Here is a 20,509-nt window from a genome sequence, read left to right as displayed (position 1 = left end):
TATACTGACAACACACCTCAATTGTTAATATAATTTGGATATAGTGAAATGATTTGCAACATTATTCGCAATTTCTCTCAATTCTGGTGGTGTTAAATCGATTTCGTCAGACATAATTCACAAATTGAATGCGGAAGTATGAATTAATTCGAAAAATGCGATTCAAATTCCGTAATCTGTCAATTTTCGTAACAGTCACGCCAACTCCCTAGATACAATACAAAAGTCACTAGGAGTTATAATCCAAATTTTTCATTGAATTTCGACAATATTTCACAAAATTTGACTGAAATAGAGAAAATAACGTCTAATACTTGTTTGCAGAAGGCAATTCCAACACTCAATTTCGCATTCGTGTTGGAATAGAGGTCTATATTGTACAACTTGCTGAATTAAATAAAAAGAGGGTTTTTACATCCTAGTAGGAAGGAACTAGGAAGTAACAGCCCTCTTTTTTATTTAATAAACAACTTCCTACTTGGACATTATTATTTGTAACTTGTTGAATAGGTATACTATTAATCTTTAATACTTCCTTTGTATAGCTTTCTCTTTGGTCTTAGCCTTCTGAAACTAGTTTTAGAAGACTATGATTTATAGGATCATTCAGGAAATTTGGAGAACATTTGTTGAGGAATTCGTTTCAAAACTGACATTGAACATTTTGATTTGAATGAATTTATTGTCTACAGTAATATTTTTTCTAAATAATACACAAAAAGAACAATATGTTGCAGAATCTACAATTCGTTAAGTACTATATTTTATTATGTGATAATATAGTTTTTCATAGGTCATAATCAATCATTGTTTATTAAATAATATTAACAATTCAATTTAAAATTATTTGCTAATAGCCTCTATATCCACATTTTTATTCACCTAGCATAATACATTATAGGTACTTAAATATATCTAATTATATTAGTTATCACAATCATTGTCAATATAAATCAACCATCAAAATGAAATTTTTGATATTGTACTTAAACCAATAAATCTTTATTATTTCGCTTAGATTTAATGACATATATCGCCACCAGTTCAGAAATTGAAGATTGAGTTATCTATCGTAGTGAACAAAAATAATTCGATGCACTTCAAGATATATCCTACTATATAAATTCATGACTGGAAAAGTAACTCAAAAAGGTTTCCTGTTATCGTATAATCTTCACTTTCATTATTATTATTATAAACAAATGAAAAGATTTACACTGTACAGTATTTATTATTTTGTATCATTTTTCTAGCAAAGAAATCTTAACTGTTTCAAAATTTTGTTCTATTTGTCAAGCCATTATCATTTATGAAAGCTGGATTATTGTAACGCGATTTATCTGATTTATGAGACACGTTACTTTTGGCACTGGATGCGCCACTGTTGAATTCCTTCACTTCGTCTTCATTATTACCCATTATTTTATTGATCATATGAATAGGAGTTATGACGCCTTTATCTTTATTTTGATAGTATAGGTATACTGAAAACCCAATACCTCCAAGACAAGCAAGAAGGATCAACCACCGAATATAGGTGTTTGCTTTCTTCAGAATGAAAACCATTTGTACTTTCTTCAATAGTGCTCCTTCTAGTTCTACACTCTGAAAGAATTAGATTGTCATATTAATGTTTTCAGTGGTCGAAGGAAATATAGTTTCACAAAAGCACTCGAAAGCTAAATCGACATTATTTAGTTTAAACTGATATCAGCTAATCTGGTATTATGAATGTATTGCAATTTATTCGTTTCCGGACTTATTGAAGGTAAAAGACAATTTCTGATCACTTTCGGGATTTAAAAAATTTTTGGTTTCCGTTTTAAATCCGCTCGCAAAATTCATTCTCAGGTCATTGTGGACAATTTTGGTTTTGTTTCTATACCTACGTCGATCTGTGTATCCGTAAATCTTTATAACAGCCTTAACTTTTACAATTATAAAATTTGAATAACCATAGGAATTTTCATCAAATTCGAATAGAAATCAAGATAATTGTCACTTTTTTTAATTAGCAGTTGGTAGCTTGATCAATAATTGTACCGTCAATATTCGGGGAATCCCCGTTCTCTGTTCTCGTTATCTGCTGTTCTCTCTGTTAGTCTGTTTCGATGATTCATTCTTAACTCCGGTAATTTTGATTTGATATACCTAATCAGAGTACGTGGTTGTTGAAGTTTAATTTTCAGCTAAACTTCGTGATTAATATTTGATAAAATGGCGGCAAGTTCTTCGAAAAAGCTTCGAATTGTCCGGATCTGACTGACACAAGAGTAAAGCTGAAAATATAAGCTGGAATGGGAAAGCAAAACTGCTTATATCATCACATCATGAACTAATTATTCTTTCATTTGTGCCAACCAATACTATTCAAAATTTGCACCATAATTTTTGCGTACAATTCTGGCATCGCACTGCTCTATATAATTTCATATTTGACTTCCAGCAGTGCGGGGTGAAGTTATTTGTGAATCAGTGAATACAGTTTGTATCTGTACATAATATATGAAGATAAGCATAGTTTGTCTGTTGAAATATCCAAATGTGAACATGTTTAATATATGTATAATTAAATCAATTCCTTTTTTTTTGAGAATGAGTACAAATTAAGGCTTTTACAAAGATTTACGAAAATGCGGACTAAAATCGTTCAGAATGATCAAAAATCCATTTTGCGAGTGAAAATTTAAAACGCCTTCTAACTTCCGTACACTTTGAAATGAAAGGTTTTAATGCCTCTCACACATTGACCTGCAATAACTGAAAATAGTTGACTACTCACTCACCTCTTCTAACCATAAAAATGGATGAAGAACTTCAGGAACATTGTTCATAACTGCTACTTTGGGATTGGGCTTTATTTGAAAATTGAACTGAATCCTTTTTGCTGCTTTTACTGGTGTACCAAGAGTCTGAAAATAAAAGGAGAATATAGGTTTAACAAAATTTTTTAAATGTGTAATGAAAATCTTGTGAAACAAAGGAGAATCCTTTATGATAACAAAATCACTTCAATGTTCTATAATAGATCATTTTATGACGTCATAGATATAGGGAGAAAAATGAGGAAAGCAATTATTTTTGCATGAAAAACAAGGCGTTAATTAACATATTTAAAATGATCCGATTTTTTGGTCAAAAATGCGCCGTTTTGTTCGGTAACTGTTGTCTTTTTGAAGGTATTTTATCATTATGCCTCACTCATAAAAGCCCTCGCCTCTATTGACAATGAATTGAGACAGTCGATTTTCACAAACCTCTTATTATGCGAATTTTTCACCAGCAAAATTTCTCGCCATGGACAGGGACAGATGGTAATCACTTGTTACCAGGTCTGGACCATAAGGTGGATGCACAACTCCTCTCCTATTGGCCAAAATTGGCCTCTTCTGGGCGATTGTTTCCCTTATACGGTCCAGTTGTTGACTGTAGAGTTCCGAGTTAACAGTTGTGTCGTAAGGGAGCAGCTCAGAGTAGATAATTCCCTGCCAATCCCACCAAACACATAGCAAAACCTCCTGGTCGTCAATCCTAGCTTGGACACCGTTTCCGCCAGCTCACCGCTTTTCGACCACGTCCATTTTCGCTTGACGTTGTCGTAAGTGATCCCCTTTTCATCACTAGTCACCAACTGCATCAAAAATGATGCAGTAGCGATTTGCAGGTGGAAATTTGGTCCATGAGGTTTTTTGCGTTAAATCGTTTGGTTCAAAACGGTTTTTTGTTCTATCTTTAGCTCTTGGTCATTCGAAACTGTGCTTACATAATTGCCGGACTTCACAATGACTATGATTTTATCGACATTTTCGTCAATTGGCCTTTGCGTGGTGCACCCTCGATATCAAAATTACCGGAATGGAATCGACGAAATCAAAATAACATGTGATGTGGCTGTTACAGTATTATAAGGAACATAAACACCATTAACATTTCAGCCTCCTGGCTTGCATGTTCGCTTTTATCAAAGATAAACTGTAAAAAAAGAGTCGCGTATTTTCTCTTGGCTAGTGTCCATCTTTGACGCGCGCTCAAACGAAACTGAGTGAACTAATCACAAAACTGTCACAAAAGTTTTTGTAGTACGAAATCTCATCTTTCTAACTCAATCTAGTGAAACACGATCGGACTTATACAACGCGAGACACAGATAACTTAAGCTATCTATTGGAAAGATAATGAATAATGTAGTTTTTTGTCTTCATTATGGAGTGGTTAGAAGAGGAGTTCATTGTCGAGACTTTTATTGAAAAGGCCTTCCAGATGTTGCACGATGTTTGTCCCAATAACTAGAGATTTTCGTAACAATATTCAATATGAATTTGAAATAAGTAAAAACCCTAAACAAAATTTAAAAGGTTATCAATTAGTTTAAATAACAATATGAGTCCTTGCAGGATGATTACAATAAAATAATTTCTCACCCTTTCAAAAATTATAGAGATGACATGAGCTGAATTATTCGGATGTACGCCTTCTACCCCTTCAAGCAGAGACTCGTCCGCTTTCAAGAAATGGGGTAACGAGGCTATTATTGGAACTCCCATGCATTTGCTGAGGTCATACAGTCCTGTCTTCAAGCAGGTTTTTGGAGTTGGGCAGTAGCATTTTTCGTCAGGATCATTCTGTTGGTCTCCAAGGTCGCCTTCATAATAATCAGTTGGTAGTCCTTTGAACGGCATCGGCTCGACGAATTTGGCCTTAACATTTCTGAAATACACGTTGTTTTTGAATAGTATTAACACCCTGTTTGTATAGTTTGTTTAATTTGTTTTTTGGTTTTGTTTTCTTGTTTTTTTTTCTAGAATAATTATACAGGATGCGTCACAATTAAAAAATTATCGAGCATACAAAGACTCTGGACGCCCTGAAGTCTTGGGGTACTAAAAAGGTTATGCAATAAAAGATTTTATTTTATATAAAAAAATATATCTGAGAGAAATCAATGGACGTTTATTTCATTGTATAAAAGAGAAAGGTTTGTCATTGATGATGGAAAACGATATCAGACAAAGGGCCGCCACAGATACTGTTGCAGCACATTTTGCGGCTGTATCTCCTCGATAACTTCACGAATTCCATCTTTAAAGTCTTTAATCGATTATGGAGCATTTTGACATAGACCTTACCTTTTACGTGGATCCAAAGAAAAAAGTTATAGGTGATGAATCACATCAAGATCTCGGTGGCCAATTGTGATAAGTCCATTCGAGAAAGAACACGGCTGGAAACTTTTCTTGCAAAATTGCTATTGTCTCGTTGCTTATGTGCCACGTAGCGCGGTCTTGTTGAAAATAAACGTCGCCCACATCTATTTCTTCCATAAATTTTGTTATAGTGTAACACATAATTCCCAAGATCGACGAGGAATAGACAAACCTTGAAATTAATTTACCTGCACAGATCGCCAGAGAAAGTCCAGATTCCCTCATCTGTATCCAATCCAGGAGGAAAAATCCATCCATCTGTTCCGTGAAATTTGTTACATTCTTTTGAGTCGTACATGTCCAATTGTTTTTTTCCGTCGAATTCGACAAGGCTGCCTAGTTCTTTGGAATTACGAATGCCCCGTTTGACTTTGGTTCTAGGTCCCAGTGTATCATTTCTCTGAAATAATATCAAATAGCGGGATATAAAACAGATTTTTGTTGTTTCCATCTTTGGATGGAATTCTCCATGAAAATGAACTAATCGATTTTTGTAATTGAGAGAAAAATCTAGAAAAGTATGAAGTACCTATTAGCCTTGGTTGGAAAACGTTGTACGTTCCTACAGTAAAAATAAAATAAATTTCACTCATTAACTGAAATAATAAGATAATCTTTTGAATGATGAGATTATAAAGCCATTATTTCAATTTCGATGTTTTTTACTCCATTAGTTTGTTATAGGTGTAAGAGATGGTGTGCTCACTTACTCTTGAAAGACCTTAAGATCGAAGTGGGGACTTTTGAAGGGACTAGCATTTTCGGACTAGAAGGGATTCATTTTGACGTTCTACTCCGGAAAAGTAACTTTTTCGCACCGAGAACATTCAAGCGATGAAATAGAATGAAAACTTTACTTTTTGAAATTACGAAATCAATAATTTGTAGATTAGCGATAATACCTATCAAATAGAATATTCTCTGTTACAAAATATAATATTGTTTGATGTGCAATTTTTGAGCAGATTTTGTTACGCGAAGAAAAGTCTGAATATTTTCTATAAAATCTAATCAAATGATGATGATATACTCACAGGTCCTAATAGAGAAAATTTGAAAATGTTCTTCTCTATCTCAGTCAATCCTGGCAATTGCGTTTTCAGTTGGGAGCAAACAGCTTTGCCAGCAAAATCGGAGACGCTGCAGTTCACAACCATTCCATCGAAAAGTATATTTCTTACTTTATCCGTTAAATACATTGACTCAGGATCGCGAAAAATTGATTTTATAGCTTTAGCTAGAATTGGAAGCAAAGCTGGCGAACTTTCCGATGCACTTATTACAGCCCCCTGGAAAAAAAGAAAGAATCTAAAATATTTATTATAGTTTTCCATCAATATTAACATCATTTGATTCTGTATAGGGTAACTCTGCTGGTGACATATTTTCACCGTTTATTAACCGTTTGCTCAATTTGTACAGTTTTAGTCATTTTGAATTTTTCTTTTGGTTGATTATTAAATTTGTCATTTTTAGAATTGGAATATAAGTATTCCAAGACAAAAATAAACTGAATATATCATACAGATATATTATTGTGAAGGATTAGACACAAAGTTGTCAAATTATTTGATTTATATTAAATATCCTTCATCAAGAAGACTCATTAAACTTTTATAATATTTTCACTTGTTCGAATTGGGTATCATCATCATATTCATATATCGGGTGTCCCAAGGTGAGTGGCCTATTAGATTATTATGGAAACTATTGATGGTAAAAATTTAAAATTTTGTGGATAGATATTTGGCCATGTTAGGTACATTTTTAAAATAATTTCACATTTCCAGTGTTGCCGGATGTACCACAATTTGGCAACAACTTTGTTATTTTGAATAGGACATCCGGTATTTCTATTTTTTTTATGATACTCCATAAAATATTAAATCTATTCACTCTTACTTTTCCATCCCTATCTTCAACGGTTTTTGAGTTATTAATTATTTTTCTCGAAATTTTTGATCAAATTGGCGTATTACGAAAATGACTCTAGTTCGTTCAATATTTGAGATTTAAGTCAGAAATTTTGCAAGTCGTTAGATATTGATCTGATCTGTGTCACTGCTCTTGAACTATGGTTGTCAATAATACAGGACGGACCAAAAAAATTCATCATTTGCCAAGTTACAAAATTGTGAAAAAGTCTATTTTTTCAAATTAGACACCTAGTATATTTTTCAATTTTTGGAATCAATACAACACACTCTACAATTTTTCTATTCACGTCCCTATACCTATCTCAACTGGATTCCGAGTTATATGCGTTTATTAGATTTCACATTGATTCAATAGGTGTTAATATCTTTTGTATTGTTATGTTCTCTATGTGGTTCATAGATCGATATATCAATGAATCAGTTCAATCCATAAATGTCAAAATAAACAATAATTGCCTAACAGATGTTTTGTTCCGAGGTTTTTCTATAAATAATGGCTCAAGAAAGATATACACATATAACGCATATAACTCGGAATCCAGTTGAGATAGGTATAGGGACGTGAATGGAAAAATTGTAGAGTGTGTTGTACTGATTCCCAAAATTGAAAAATATACTAGGTGTCTAATTTGAAAAAATAGACTTTTTTACAATTTTGTAACTTGGCAAATGATGATTTTTTTTGGTCCGTCCTGTATTATTGACAACCATAATTCAAGAGCAGTGACACAGATCAGATCAATATCTAACGACTTGCAAAATTTCTGACTTAAATCTCGAATATTGAACGAACTAGAGTCATTTTCGTAAAACGCCAATTTGATCAAAAATTTCGAAGAATAATTAATAACTCAAAAACCGTTGAAGATAGGGATGGACAAGTAAGAGTGAATAGATTCAATATTTTATGGAGTATCATAAAAAAAAGAAATACCGGATGTCCTATTCAAAATAACAAAGTTGTTGCCAAATTGTCGTACATCCGGCAACAATGGAAATGTGAAATTATTTTAAAAATGTACATTACATGGCCAAATATCTATCCACAAAATTTGAAATCTTTAACATCAATAGTTTCCATAATAATCTAATAGGCCACTCACCTTGGGACACCCGATATATGACTAAAGTATACTAAAGTTATAATAAGATAGATATTATCTTTCAGACGAGATCTAATTTGCTCAAAAATGTTGAGCCAAACTGAAGTTACAGGCATTTAAATCATTCAGATTTCTCCCTTTCACCTACCCTTATTTGATGTCGTAAAATCGAAAGTGACGATAGCGAAGATAGAGAATTTCCCAAGGATTACAGTGATGATATTTTTTCCTCAACTCCATATCAAACATTTTCGAGTAAAATTCATTTTTTTACTCGCAGTAGCTATTACGCCCCCTAGCGGTAGAGGTATGAACTTCAAAACAATTTCCAGTGTGTTTTCTTGTACACTTTAGTGGTAAAATTTTTTACCGCAAGTCTCTACGATGAGTGGATCCTGAGATATATCCGCTTACCTCGCTTATTTGCCCACCCTGTACAAAGCACTGATATATTCCTGTTCGTAATAAAATTATAATTCAGTGAAAGTCGTCCTCTACTTTTTTGCTGCGACAAAAGAAAGAAGATGAAGTGATGTACAACTTTGTGCACCATACAAAGTTAGGTCATCGCAAGAGCGCCAGAGGGGAAATGAATGAGTTACAAAGTTTGACACTTGTTCATAATTTCTCTTAAGAACTACGTATAGATGAAAAATCTACGCGCGATAAGGGGAACAACACTAGGCGACCAAATAAGCAGTTCTTCAGAACTGACGATTTAAGATTTTCGAATTATCACTTACCACTATAACTGGATGCAAAACTGTAACAATATCATCCTGGCTGAAACCCTTTCCTGTTTTATTCTCATTATAGACAAATTTGTTTAGGGGGCTATATGCTAAGGTATCCTCCGCATTGTCATCAACAACATCCACTTTGCTAACCCATTCACTGCAAATCAACAAAAAGAGATTTTAGAATTCATTGAAAAAAATTCATTTGAATTACATTGGGTTCAAAAATTTCTTTTCTGAAATTTCAAATGGCCATGGAGGAGAAACTTTTTCGAATATAACAACCAACTCTAGTATTCTTCGATTATTCATACAACTGTTCAAAGACCACTATAGAGAAAAATAATTTTTGCACGTACACAAGATATACGAAGATATCAAGTTTTTCAAGTGATTTCCAAAAAATTCATCGAAGGAATTTTTTTAATTTTCAGATATTTCAACGTTTTTACAGCCGACTGGAGGGACAAAGTTTAAATTGACCAAGGATCGTGATAAGGGAGTAGTACCCTTGGTAGTACCCTATTGTTCAAGATCATACCCTTTGAAAATGGAGATATTAATTATAGTGAAATTATGGAAGTTGCGCTTAGTTTGAAGATCGAACGCTCAAAAATAATACAACACTCTTGTCCGAGTGAACATTTCGATATCCAGAGCAGCTAAATTATTTCTGTCGTACGTTGAATGAAATCTACGAAAACTATCATGTTATGAGGATGTAATAAGGTATCTACACACATGAAATATAACAGTCATTAAAAATCTTATTATTAGTAATTACAGCTTCCACATTCCAAATCAAACCACTTAATCATCGTCAAATTAACGTTTTGTTATTTCCGGTTAATTACAGAATAGAACTTTGTACGTGATCCTGAACTTCTCATTCATGAAACCTAAAATTTATATTTACATCCGACAAGAATTTTGTAATCAACGAAATATATCTAATATATGTGAAAGTGTAATTAAAAATTTTTGTGATCAATTTATTTTCTATGAACTTTTTCGGATAGAATGAGAGAAACATTCTTTCAAGTACCAGAAAATAATCATATACTTACATGCTTTGAAACCTTTCAGTGTGAATGTAGGACGATTTATTAGCCTGAATCAGTGTTGGAAATTGTCTCAAATTTGAGTTTATGAAATACAGAGAGTTTATTGCTATAACTCCTTTGTATGTTTTCATATGTTTCCATGAAAATTTTAAAGAATAAGTCGACGACAATGACCATTATTCAGTTCTACTTTATAATAATCAGGGCTGGCCCGGATTGAGATAATTTTATTTTTGATCATACATGTAGTAACACACCGTATACCTACACAATTTTATTTTTTCAAAAACAAATATGCTTCAAATCGTGTAGATCCATTTGTCCATTTTGAACAAGAATTAAATGATTAAATCTCACAGTAATCGATCTTAAAAAACTCAATGATATCTTACTTCAACGGAATCCACAAATTAGGTACATCTAGAAACCTGCCTGTTGAAAGGTTTTGATGAAAAGCATATTCTCTACTCTGATTCAGACTACCCAAATTGTCTGAATGACTCACCCTGTATAGAACCAAAGGAATGATCGAAAATGTTTTTGTTGCTAAGTTGAACCGTCCCCTATACTTGTGCACACATTAATTTAGCTTTGTAATATTGCTCTCTTTTCTCAGTTCATCTAAAGTGCTTTACAATGTATAAAATATCGAACGAAAATATATGTTTAATAAAATACATGAATATTTAAAAATAATCATATCTTTTTTTTAATAGAAGCGGGTTTCAAACCAAACTTTATCATGCAATTAGTTAATCATCAAATATAATTAATGATTTTGAACAAGTCTTCAAACTAAAAAAAAAAGCATTGTTTGTTTTTAATTTACAACTTGCATATTTTTTGGCAAATCAAGTATTGTGAAATGCTCAACAATATTATTTCTCAGATGATATGTTTTTATTTTAATAATTAATTAGAACCTTTCATTGTGTAATATGTAGGTACCTTCAAATTATTTAAATCCTAAATTTCATCGCATGTATACCAACTAGTATAACAAAATTAAATTCCTTGTATAAAAGGTGATAATTTACAATTCCTATTTTATTATTGTTATGTTTTAACTCACTCATAAGCGTACGGTCCTACTTCTTGCACTTTGGGTTTCTCTCCTTTCGTCACTTCCTCTGGATTTGTTACGTTGAAAAAATATATCTTGAAATTTAGAGGAAATGGTATCTGTAGGTAGATTGAACGCATTTCATTTCTTTTCCTCAATGCTGTTTGCTAGAATGAATAATGAACTTACAGAAGTTATCATCACTTTTCAAGGAAGGTATATGTGAGAGTTTTTGGAATAAAGGAACTGAAATTTTAATCTTATTGCTACAATGTGGAAATTGTAAAAATAAATATTAATTTTATGTTCATACAAAATAAGTTTTTCCTCGATACCTCTGATAAAAATGTCAAAATTTTCGAAGAAAAAAAAACTAAGTATTAGCTCATTGTCAAAGTTTTTATTAGTTTGATGTGCATCCATGTAAAGTGATCATATCTAAGATATATCGAATTTTGGGAAAAATAAAGTATTTTTTCATTTTGATTGAACGAAAACAGGAACACAATATGGAAAAAAAAGTAGTTTTTCTAATTTAGTTTTTCAAAGCATATTCATCTTTCTTGTAGACCATTGTAGATTCTTTTCAATCGATGATTTTAATTAAAATATAAACTCAGCTAGTGTTTTGAGCGCTCGTCTCCAAACTGATCACTCATTTTGTCATAATTTTTTTATTTTTCGAATTGAAATTTTGGGTGTTGATGTGAAAAACAAATTTCAAGTACCGAGCAAAATTTTAAACTGATGGCAAATGAAACAATAAAACATTAAGTGAAATACTGAATATACTAAATATTTTCCTGATTATCTACAGGTCCGATCAGGTTGATATTTTGTCGTCTTAATGGAATTTTTTGTTGATAGCTTAACCAGAAACAAAGAAAATTCAAGAAGAATATCGAAAAGTATTTCCAATCGACTGTGTTGAGATTATGGGTGTTCATATGAAATAACAATTTCAGGTTTCTTGTACAATTTCAAACTATCAGAACCATATAAAATTCAAGAAAATATATGAAAAATACTGCCGAGTGAGATTTCGCGTGTATATTTGGAATCATAATTTCAAGCTTTGTCTAAAATTTCGTATTGATATTTTCATCAGATTCGAGAAGAATTTTGGAAAAGAAAGGCAATATTTCCATGGTTGTTTGGGTGTTTTAAGACATCTTAGATTCAGCGTTGTTAAATCTGTAAATAATAATAATAATAATAATAATAAAGTTTATTTGCTTTCAACAGTAGTTACATTTTATCTACAATATCCGTAGAACGTTGAATAAAATAAATGTTTACATTGTTATGAAAATCAATGATTGAAAATAAGAAAAAATATCGATGGCAATCTGTGATAACTTCTACGAAAATGGAAAAGTATATCTTTCAGAACCAGCTAAGAAAATTGCAATTTGTTTTGAAACGAATAAAGTGGAAATGATAATCACCTCTATTATGTGTATAGTTTATGTAACGAGAAAAATTCTAGAATATTCCTGAATATTTTATTGGATTTTATGTCACTGGTTGATATTGAACCTGAATCGTAGCAGCAAATATTATTAGAATGTTGAATCGATTCCCATTAAGATTCCCCTCGATTTCACTAACTTGATATCTTCATCAATAAATACTGAAAATTTTATAAAGGGCATTATTTCAAATATTTCCATTGCATTTACGAATTCGTGTCGAAATTTTCTTTGTTATTGGTTTTCAATAATGTAATCGAAGAAGATTTTATTCAGAATGTATGATGTAACGTATTATTGAAATATTAATGAAAAGCTTGAAGACGTGCATTTTTCATTCAGTGTAGAAGCAGAAGACTGAAAATATACACTGAAATGTATCCATTCGTTCAATAATTCATTTATCAAACGAGGCTGGACTAATGTCTTGGATTCTAAAAATCATCTAAATTAATAGTTTTCATTTAATCACAAAATCAATGAATTCTATATATGTATACTTCTCGATAAACCTCAAATAATCCACGCCAAAAATTGATTAAAGCATCTAACGTGAGGTCAGATCCATTTGAGCGCTAGTTCATTTGCCCTTGGAGATCACAGAAATGAATATAGGTATATCCAAGGGTGCCCATCAATGAACGTGTGCTCAAAAGTTCATGTACATGAAATGTACAGATTATAATAAAACTGGTATTTGTTCATCAAAATACGGTCATCAAATATTGTAATTAATAATTTAAATAAAATAATTTAAGGACAAATTATTACGAGGAGTTGTAATAGATGAGAAAAACATATATCAATGATTTCAATTAACAACTTATGGAATATAAATTTTGGATACTGCAATAAAATCAAATATAAAGAAAAACTGTCATTCCATAATTTTAAATATAGATACATTCCTAAGGATTCAAGTATAATCCATTGTTATACTTTTGGATGGAAAATCATTAATTATTAATTTTGAATGGACAATAATTTAACATCATTTTTCTTTCACAATGTGAACCTAAATTTAGTATTTTAGAATTTAAAGTAGAGATGTTAGGATTAAAAACATACCCATGGTTAAAAATTTCTCTATTTCGTGGAGTCCCTATTCAGAAAGATCGATTATATTGAAAAACATGTCTGGTTCCTTTTCCCACACCATCAAAATTATTTTGGGAACAATGAACACAGTCCACAGAATTGTCAATTCATGAATAAAAACAGAAATACAGAATATTCTCAACCAAAACTGCATTTGTTTCAAAATTGGGTAGAAGTTGAATCAAACAATTTTCTTTGATGGAATTGGGTCGGATAAAAAAGGTACATTTTCTTTTGGAATATCGATTTATTATTCATATTCCTAACTTCAATTCGAGTAAAGCGAAGTCATGAACACTACTATTCCTATATCAAGAATTCATTATCCAAATGAGATTGAAGGATTATAATGTTATCGATGTATATCGAATACAACATAAGGATTACAATTTTTTTGTTTTATCTATTCGACAATAATTATTGCATTAACTCATTTTAATGAACGATATGCATATTCTGCAATATTAAATGTCCAAATATAATGAACTTTTAGTAGGTATTTGAGTTTCAAGCAGAGGTAAAATCATATGGAGATTAATTCAATAGTTACTATAGTCCATTTAGTTATAATATCTATATTTCTCGAATTTTGTGCCATCAATGGTCTCAAATGATAGGGTTCGACAAATCCATCCTCAAATTCTATTGTGTCTATATCAAGTCGAAACTTCCTGATAATTTCAAAACTACTGATTTCATTGGAATTAAACTTGGAATTTTAATAGAAAATAACATAAGTACATAACAAAACTAACATTTCATAATTTTAAATATAAAATTTCTAATAATCCATTATTTTACTTTTGGATATAAAATTATTTTCATTAGTTTCCATTTAGAAATCGATTATCGAAAGTCTCCCATAAGTGATACTTATAACAGTGAAGTGAAGTTTCAAATACAATTTAAAAATAGGCTATTCTGACAAATTTTTCACATTCTCCTAAATCATTCAATGTGCTTCATTGAGATCATAAAATTTGTATTTTTAATTCGCATGGATATAAATGAAAAATATAAGCAATCAAAAGAGTGAAATTTAAAGATGTGCAAAAATGAAGCAAATATTATCAATCTATTGTCATATACAAGAGCTTTTTTTTCATTATTAATCCAACTTTTTACTCTTGTGAATAGCATTTTGATGTGAGTAATAAACTCATTATTATTCAAAAGTACCTACTTCACAGCAATCTGTTTAAGGTAAGAATTAAATGTTGTAATGAATGCCCTAATTTTTCATTAGCTTTTTTGTAAGAATAATAATTAATCTGTTAGAACTTCCTGAACAGCTAGCATATTGTATTGTAGAAAATATAGAAATTCACAGCAAAACACTAAACGCACATAATCAAATACAAATAATAAACATATTTTTTCCGTGAATCGACGTCATCATAAGTTTTCCAGAACATATCCGTTTCTATTTTTTCATAATGGGTATGAACAATTTTTTGAATTTATTTGGGAATACACAACAATTTATCAATTTTTTTTTCACAATGGGAACCTGATTTTAGTAAAGTCGAGGTGTTAGGATTACCTATAAGTATACAAAAGGTTGAAAATTTCTCTATTTCGTGGAGTCCCTATTCAAAAAGATCGATTATATTGAAAAACAAGTCTGGTACCTTTTCCCACACCATCAAAATTATTTTAGGAACAATGAAAACAGTCCACAGAATTGTCAAACCATGAATCAAAACAGAAATCCAGAATATTCTCAACCAAAACTGCATTTGTTTCAAAATTGGGTAGAAGTTGAATCACACAATTTTCTTTGATGGAACTGACTCGAATAAAAAAAGGTATACATTTTCTTTTGGAATATGGATTTATTATTTATATGCTCAACTTCAATTCGAGTAATGCAATGTCATGAACACTATATCAAGATTTCATCATCCAAATGAGATTGAAGGATTATTGGTAATGTTATCGAAGAATATTGAATACACCATAAGGATTACAATTTTATTGTTTTATCTATTCGACAATAAAATTATTGCATGACATATCAACTCATTTCCAATGAACGATATGCATATTCTTCAATATTTAATGTCCAAATATAATGAACTTTTAGTAGGTATTTGAGTTTCAAGCAGAAAAGAAGGTAAAATCATATCGAAATAAATTCAATAATAGATAGGTAGTCTATCATTTCGTCACATTATCTCTATTTCTCGAAATTTGTGCCGGGAATGGTCTCCATCGATAGAATGAATCAAAGACATTTTGAATGAAATACATACTATTGAATAATTACAATTAAGTTTATACCTAACTTACAGCGAAATCTTCGAAAACAATGAAAGCAAACGTCGTATATATAAAGGGTGTTTTTTTAGCGCTATAGAACTTTAAATTGCCATAAAACAACGATGGATTATTCTATTGACATGAATTTTATTTATCCGCAAGATAATCTTGTGGCATTACATGATTTCTGCCAGATCACCGCCACGCCACGGCTGGCTCGGATCTAGTCCAATGTGGACGTCCAATTTTCGATTACTTTTTCCAACAGTTGTGGCCGTATATCGGCAATAACACGGCGAATGTTATCTTCCTAATGGTCAAGGGTTTGTGGCTTATCCTTATAGACCAATGACTTTACATAGCCCCAAAGAAAGTAGTCTAGCGGTGTTAAATCACAAGATCTTGGAGGCCAATTAACAGGTCCAAAACGTGAAATTAGGAGGTCACCAAACGAGTCTTTCAATTAATCGATTGTGGCACGGGCTGTGTGACATGTTGTGCCGTCTTGTTGGAACCACAGCTCCTGGATATCATGGTTTTTCAATTCAGGAATGAAAAAGTTAGTAATCATGGCTCTATACCCATCACCATGGACTGTAACGTTCTGGTCATCATCGTTTTTGAAGAAGTACGGACCAATGATTCCACCAGCCCATAAAGCGCACCAAACAGTCAGTTTTTCTGGATGTAACGGTGTTTCGACATACACTTGAGGATTAGCATCACTCCAAATGCGGCAGTTTTGTTTGTTGACGTAGCCATTCAACCAAAAGTGCGCTTCATCGCTAAACAAAATTTGCTTATGAAAATCGGGAACAACGGCAATGTCATTTTGGGCCCATTCGACGAATCTACGCCTTACTTGATGATCGTTTGGCTTCAATTCTTGCACGAGTTGGATTTTGTAAGCACGCAAACCAAGATCCTTCCGCAAAATCTTCCATAAAGTGAATGGACACAGATCCAATTCCTGTGCTCGATGGCAGATAGACTCATTCGGGTCTTCCTCAGTGCTACGCTCTACAGCAGCAATAGCTTCTTCTGTAAGCACCGTATGGCGTCTCTGGGGATGCGAGTTATCAATAAGAGTAAACGTGGTGCGAAAACGTTCCATGGTTAATCGAATTAACCGCTCTGATGGACGATTTTGTCGACGATAAAATGGACGTAGTGTGCGATACGTATTCCGCTTAGAACCATTATTTTCGAAATGAAATTGCACTATTTGCAGGAGGTGTTCAGGCGTGAGTCTATTCATGATGAATTGCCAAACCAAACTGAGAATAAATCACTTGACAGCTGTTGAATCGGTCGCCATCTTGAACAGTAATGCCAACTTAAAGTTATATACCTCGAAAGAAACACCCGATATATAATTCCAGGTAACGTTACCATGAGTCAAATTTAAATTTCAATTTTTGCCCATTCGTTTCTAAGGAACATTAGGTTATCCTTTTCCCTGTAGTTTGAATTATGTGCTGAGAGTGGTATCGACTCTCGAGTGATAAGTTTGACTCACTTATGAAGAATTCGAAGTCAACATCAATTCTGTATTTCCAATTTGAAACATTCGGATGAAAACCGTTCAGTGGTTTCGAAGTTATTATACCCATATAAAATTTTGTTTGTGAGCATCCGTATCTTAAAATCTATTTCTCAGATATCACTGAAATTTTGTGTGAATATAAAGTTCATCAATACACGTACAGGCTCACGCCTCTGTGATTATATGTTTATACCCTGTAGCTTACAGAATAAACCATTTTATTAATATTATTATTATTAATTAAAGATTCAGTTAATTATAGGACTTTCAGGAGAATGTTAATTGCACATATACGGAAATATTACGGATTTGAATTATTTTTATTTCTGTTTTCTGTTGTAACTAGTGTTTTTCACTGAATAAAGAGTTATTATTTTTATTATTATTATCCAGAAATTGAGCTATTTCAAGTTTTTTCATCTGATATTTCTAGAAACTATAGAATATCTCTCAGAGAATGGATTGATTTGTTTCAATTTTTTGCAGGGACATTCGATGAAATGCCATAAAGCAAGAAAAAAAAAGAAGGATGGAAATGTACAATGTTAAATTGCATACCTAGTTTTGTTACTTCAATTATTTGTATATTACGCATTACACTATACAATCTGTTGATCGAATTAGTGAAATTATTATCTTACGCTTCAAACTAAATAATTACCTAACTACGCCAATGGAGAATATATGAACTCCTCACACGAGATCCCAATTTTTTACTTACAAATAAAAACAAATACACACAGTACAATTATGTGGGAACGATTTTTAATTTCAGCCTTCAGGTGACCTCTTCAGAGATTATTCCAATAAGTATAACGGTTAGATATTTTATATGTCCACCCGAAATTTTTTGCTTGATGTCAACAACTCCACGATCATTTCAAGAACAATGAAGACAATATGAAATATGTAATAGTTATTTTACAATCAAATATCATGTTTTTTTAGAATTCTATAAAAAGTATCGATTTATTGACCATAAAAATTGCAATGTGATAAAGAATTCACACACAGGCTTCTTCTGATAAGCTTGCATTTAGTTATAAGCATTTTATGCTGAATGATACTGATTTTTGTTTCACAGTGAAATGATTTTCTCAAATTATTTCAGAGAAAACTCGAAACAATCACATCAGTAGGTTAAAGAAGAAAATATTTCAAACCCAATAACATTCGTTTATTTTTTACTGGTTTTAATAAAATTTCGAAGGATTGTACGAAATTTTCTCTTACTGATAAGTTCAAAACTATAAATTCGATCGATCAAATGTTGCATTTAAATGTGAAATGAATAATTTAAAATTTCATGCAAAATTTTATGTTAATAGCTTGAGCAAAACTAGAGAAAATTCAAGAAAAATATCGAAAAAAAATAATCCAAAATTTCCGTAACCACAAAACCAAAGAAGCATTTTGGATGTGGATATACAGTTTCAAGATCCATGCGAAATATTAAGCTGATCATATGATCAGGAAGTTCAAGATGAATATTGGAAAAGAAGAATATCGAAAAAAATTAAATAATATTCACGTGACAACAAATCCGACAGTGGAAATTTATTTTGAATATAAAATAAATCACTTAAATATTCATGCCAAATTTAATGAGGTTTTTATCATCAGAACCCTCCTGATAAACTAACCGACAACAATGACATCTCAATGAATGACATAGCAATTGGCTCATGAATGAACGAACACTCAAAACCTCCCCAAAACTTCTCGTCACGTTAATGCTTTCCTATTTTTTTTACACTCGCTGGACTGTCATTTAGTACATAAAAAATGTGGCGTATAAATTTTTTATTCAATAATTAGGTAATCTTCATTTGAAGAAATAATGTCATTAGAAAAGGATGAGAATTTTCAAAAAATTCCTTCAAAAACAAACTTCATAAAAGGATTATGCAAATCATACTCAGAGCTTTATTGTATATTTCCAAAATCTGTATGCCAAAAATTTCGGATGTCATTGTGAAAAATTCAGACCTCAAATATCCGAAAAATTCTATAGAGTTCTCGACATCAGTGTTACAAATGTCCTTCCACATTTTGGATACTTTCGCAAAATTCTGATTATAAATAAAAAAAAATTCCAATCGATAAAAGCTATCATCGTGAAGTGCTTGCTTGAATTGCGTGCTTTAAATGGACCACCACCCAATAATTTACAGAACTTACATCCTTTATACCAAATTTAACCATCGACTCGAATAAAATGAAAGACATCATTACAGTACCGACTAGACCAATCACGGAACATATTAAAATTTTTGTCGCAAGCTGCATTGTCGCAGATGAACATCGGTATCGTTTTGATAGCAAACTCAAACTATTTGGAAAATTGTGAGGATCCATTTCCATTGGATCACATCTTTCCGCATGGGTAGGGATGAAGTCTAGAATTCTTCAATGCTTTTCCATGGTTCAGAGACGTATTAAGGGAATATGAATTTGGGTGAAAGTTGGAATGTGCATGGTATTTCTATTTCATCTTGCTAAAATAAGTTGATAGTTCTGTTCCTATTCAATCGAGCATTACTTATGCCCTCTCTTACAAACATCATCCGACAGAGGTTTTATAATAAGAGGAGGATCTTAAAGATTTGAATCCTTCGTTGATCTTAAGAAAAAACCTGAAACTTTACTCAATAAGTTCGATCCTCACTGAAAGCATCTCGAGAACTGTAAGACTTAGAGTCCTTAGAGAAAAAATCTTCAGGGACACCCAATCTCTTTTTTCGAAATAATGGATACCGAAATCAGATAATAGATATCTTGTATCCGTTTCTGAAAAAGACCGTTTCAAATATTTCGCTATATTTTAGTTTCTACTCAAGATATTCGAGAAATTCTAAAACGGTTTTTTCAGTTATTTTTATGGTTTATAGTTTATATGATACAACAGATCATAAAAATTAGTGACTGTTTCAGGGATATAGAGAAAAAATGGTGTTTCTTAAATGGGACACCCCATATTTTTCAACTCAGTTTTTTAGCCACAGACTCTTCGAGAAGTATCT

At 31.8% G+C, this 20,509-nt stretch overlaps 1 protein-coding gene across 2 annotated transcripts; it reads right to left on the bottom strand.

The window, feature by feature from the left end:
- Positions 1 to 673: 673 nt before the first annotated feature.
- Positions 674 to 19,814, bottom strand: LOC123684631 (sensory neuron membrane protein 1-like). Of its 2 annotated transcripts, none has more exons than XM_045623951.1 (8): positions 19,668 to 19,814; positions 11,118 to 11,275; positions 8,988 to 9,138; positions 6,239 to 6,493; positions 5,393 to 5,604; positions 4,422 to 4,707; positions 2,787 to 2,912; positions 674 to 1,605 (listed from the first exon to the last, which is right to left on the bottom strand). In XM_045623951.1, exons 1-8 carry the CDS (start codon positions 19,773 to 19,775, stop codon positions 1,273 to 1,275), a joined length of 1,629 nt encoding a protein of 542 aa, XP_045479907.1. In that variant the 5' UTR covers positions 19,776 to 19,814; the 3' UTR covers positions 674 to 1,272. The 2 variants fall into 2 exon arrangements, with proteins under 2 accessions (XP_045479907.1, XP_045479908.1); XM_045623952.1 differs by lacking the exon at positions 19,668 to 19,814 and adding an exon at positions 15,310 to 15,454.
- Between the last annotated feature and the right edge of the window lie 695 nt (positions 19,815 to 20,509).

The sequence above is a fragment of the Harmonia axyridis genome, chromosome 7 (assembly GCF_914767665.1).
Source record: "Harmonia axyridis chromosome 7, icHarAxyr1.1, whole genome shotgun sequence".
Taxonomy (NCBI): domain Eukaryota; kingdom Metazoa; phylum Arthropoda; class Insecta; order Coleoptera; family Coccinellidae; genus Harmonia; species Harmonia axyridis.
This window is presented reverse-complemented; position numbering and strand designations above follow the sequence as displayed.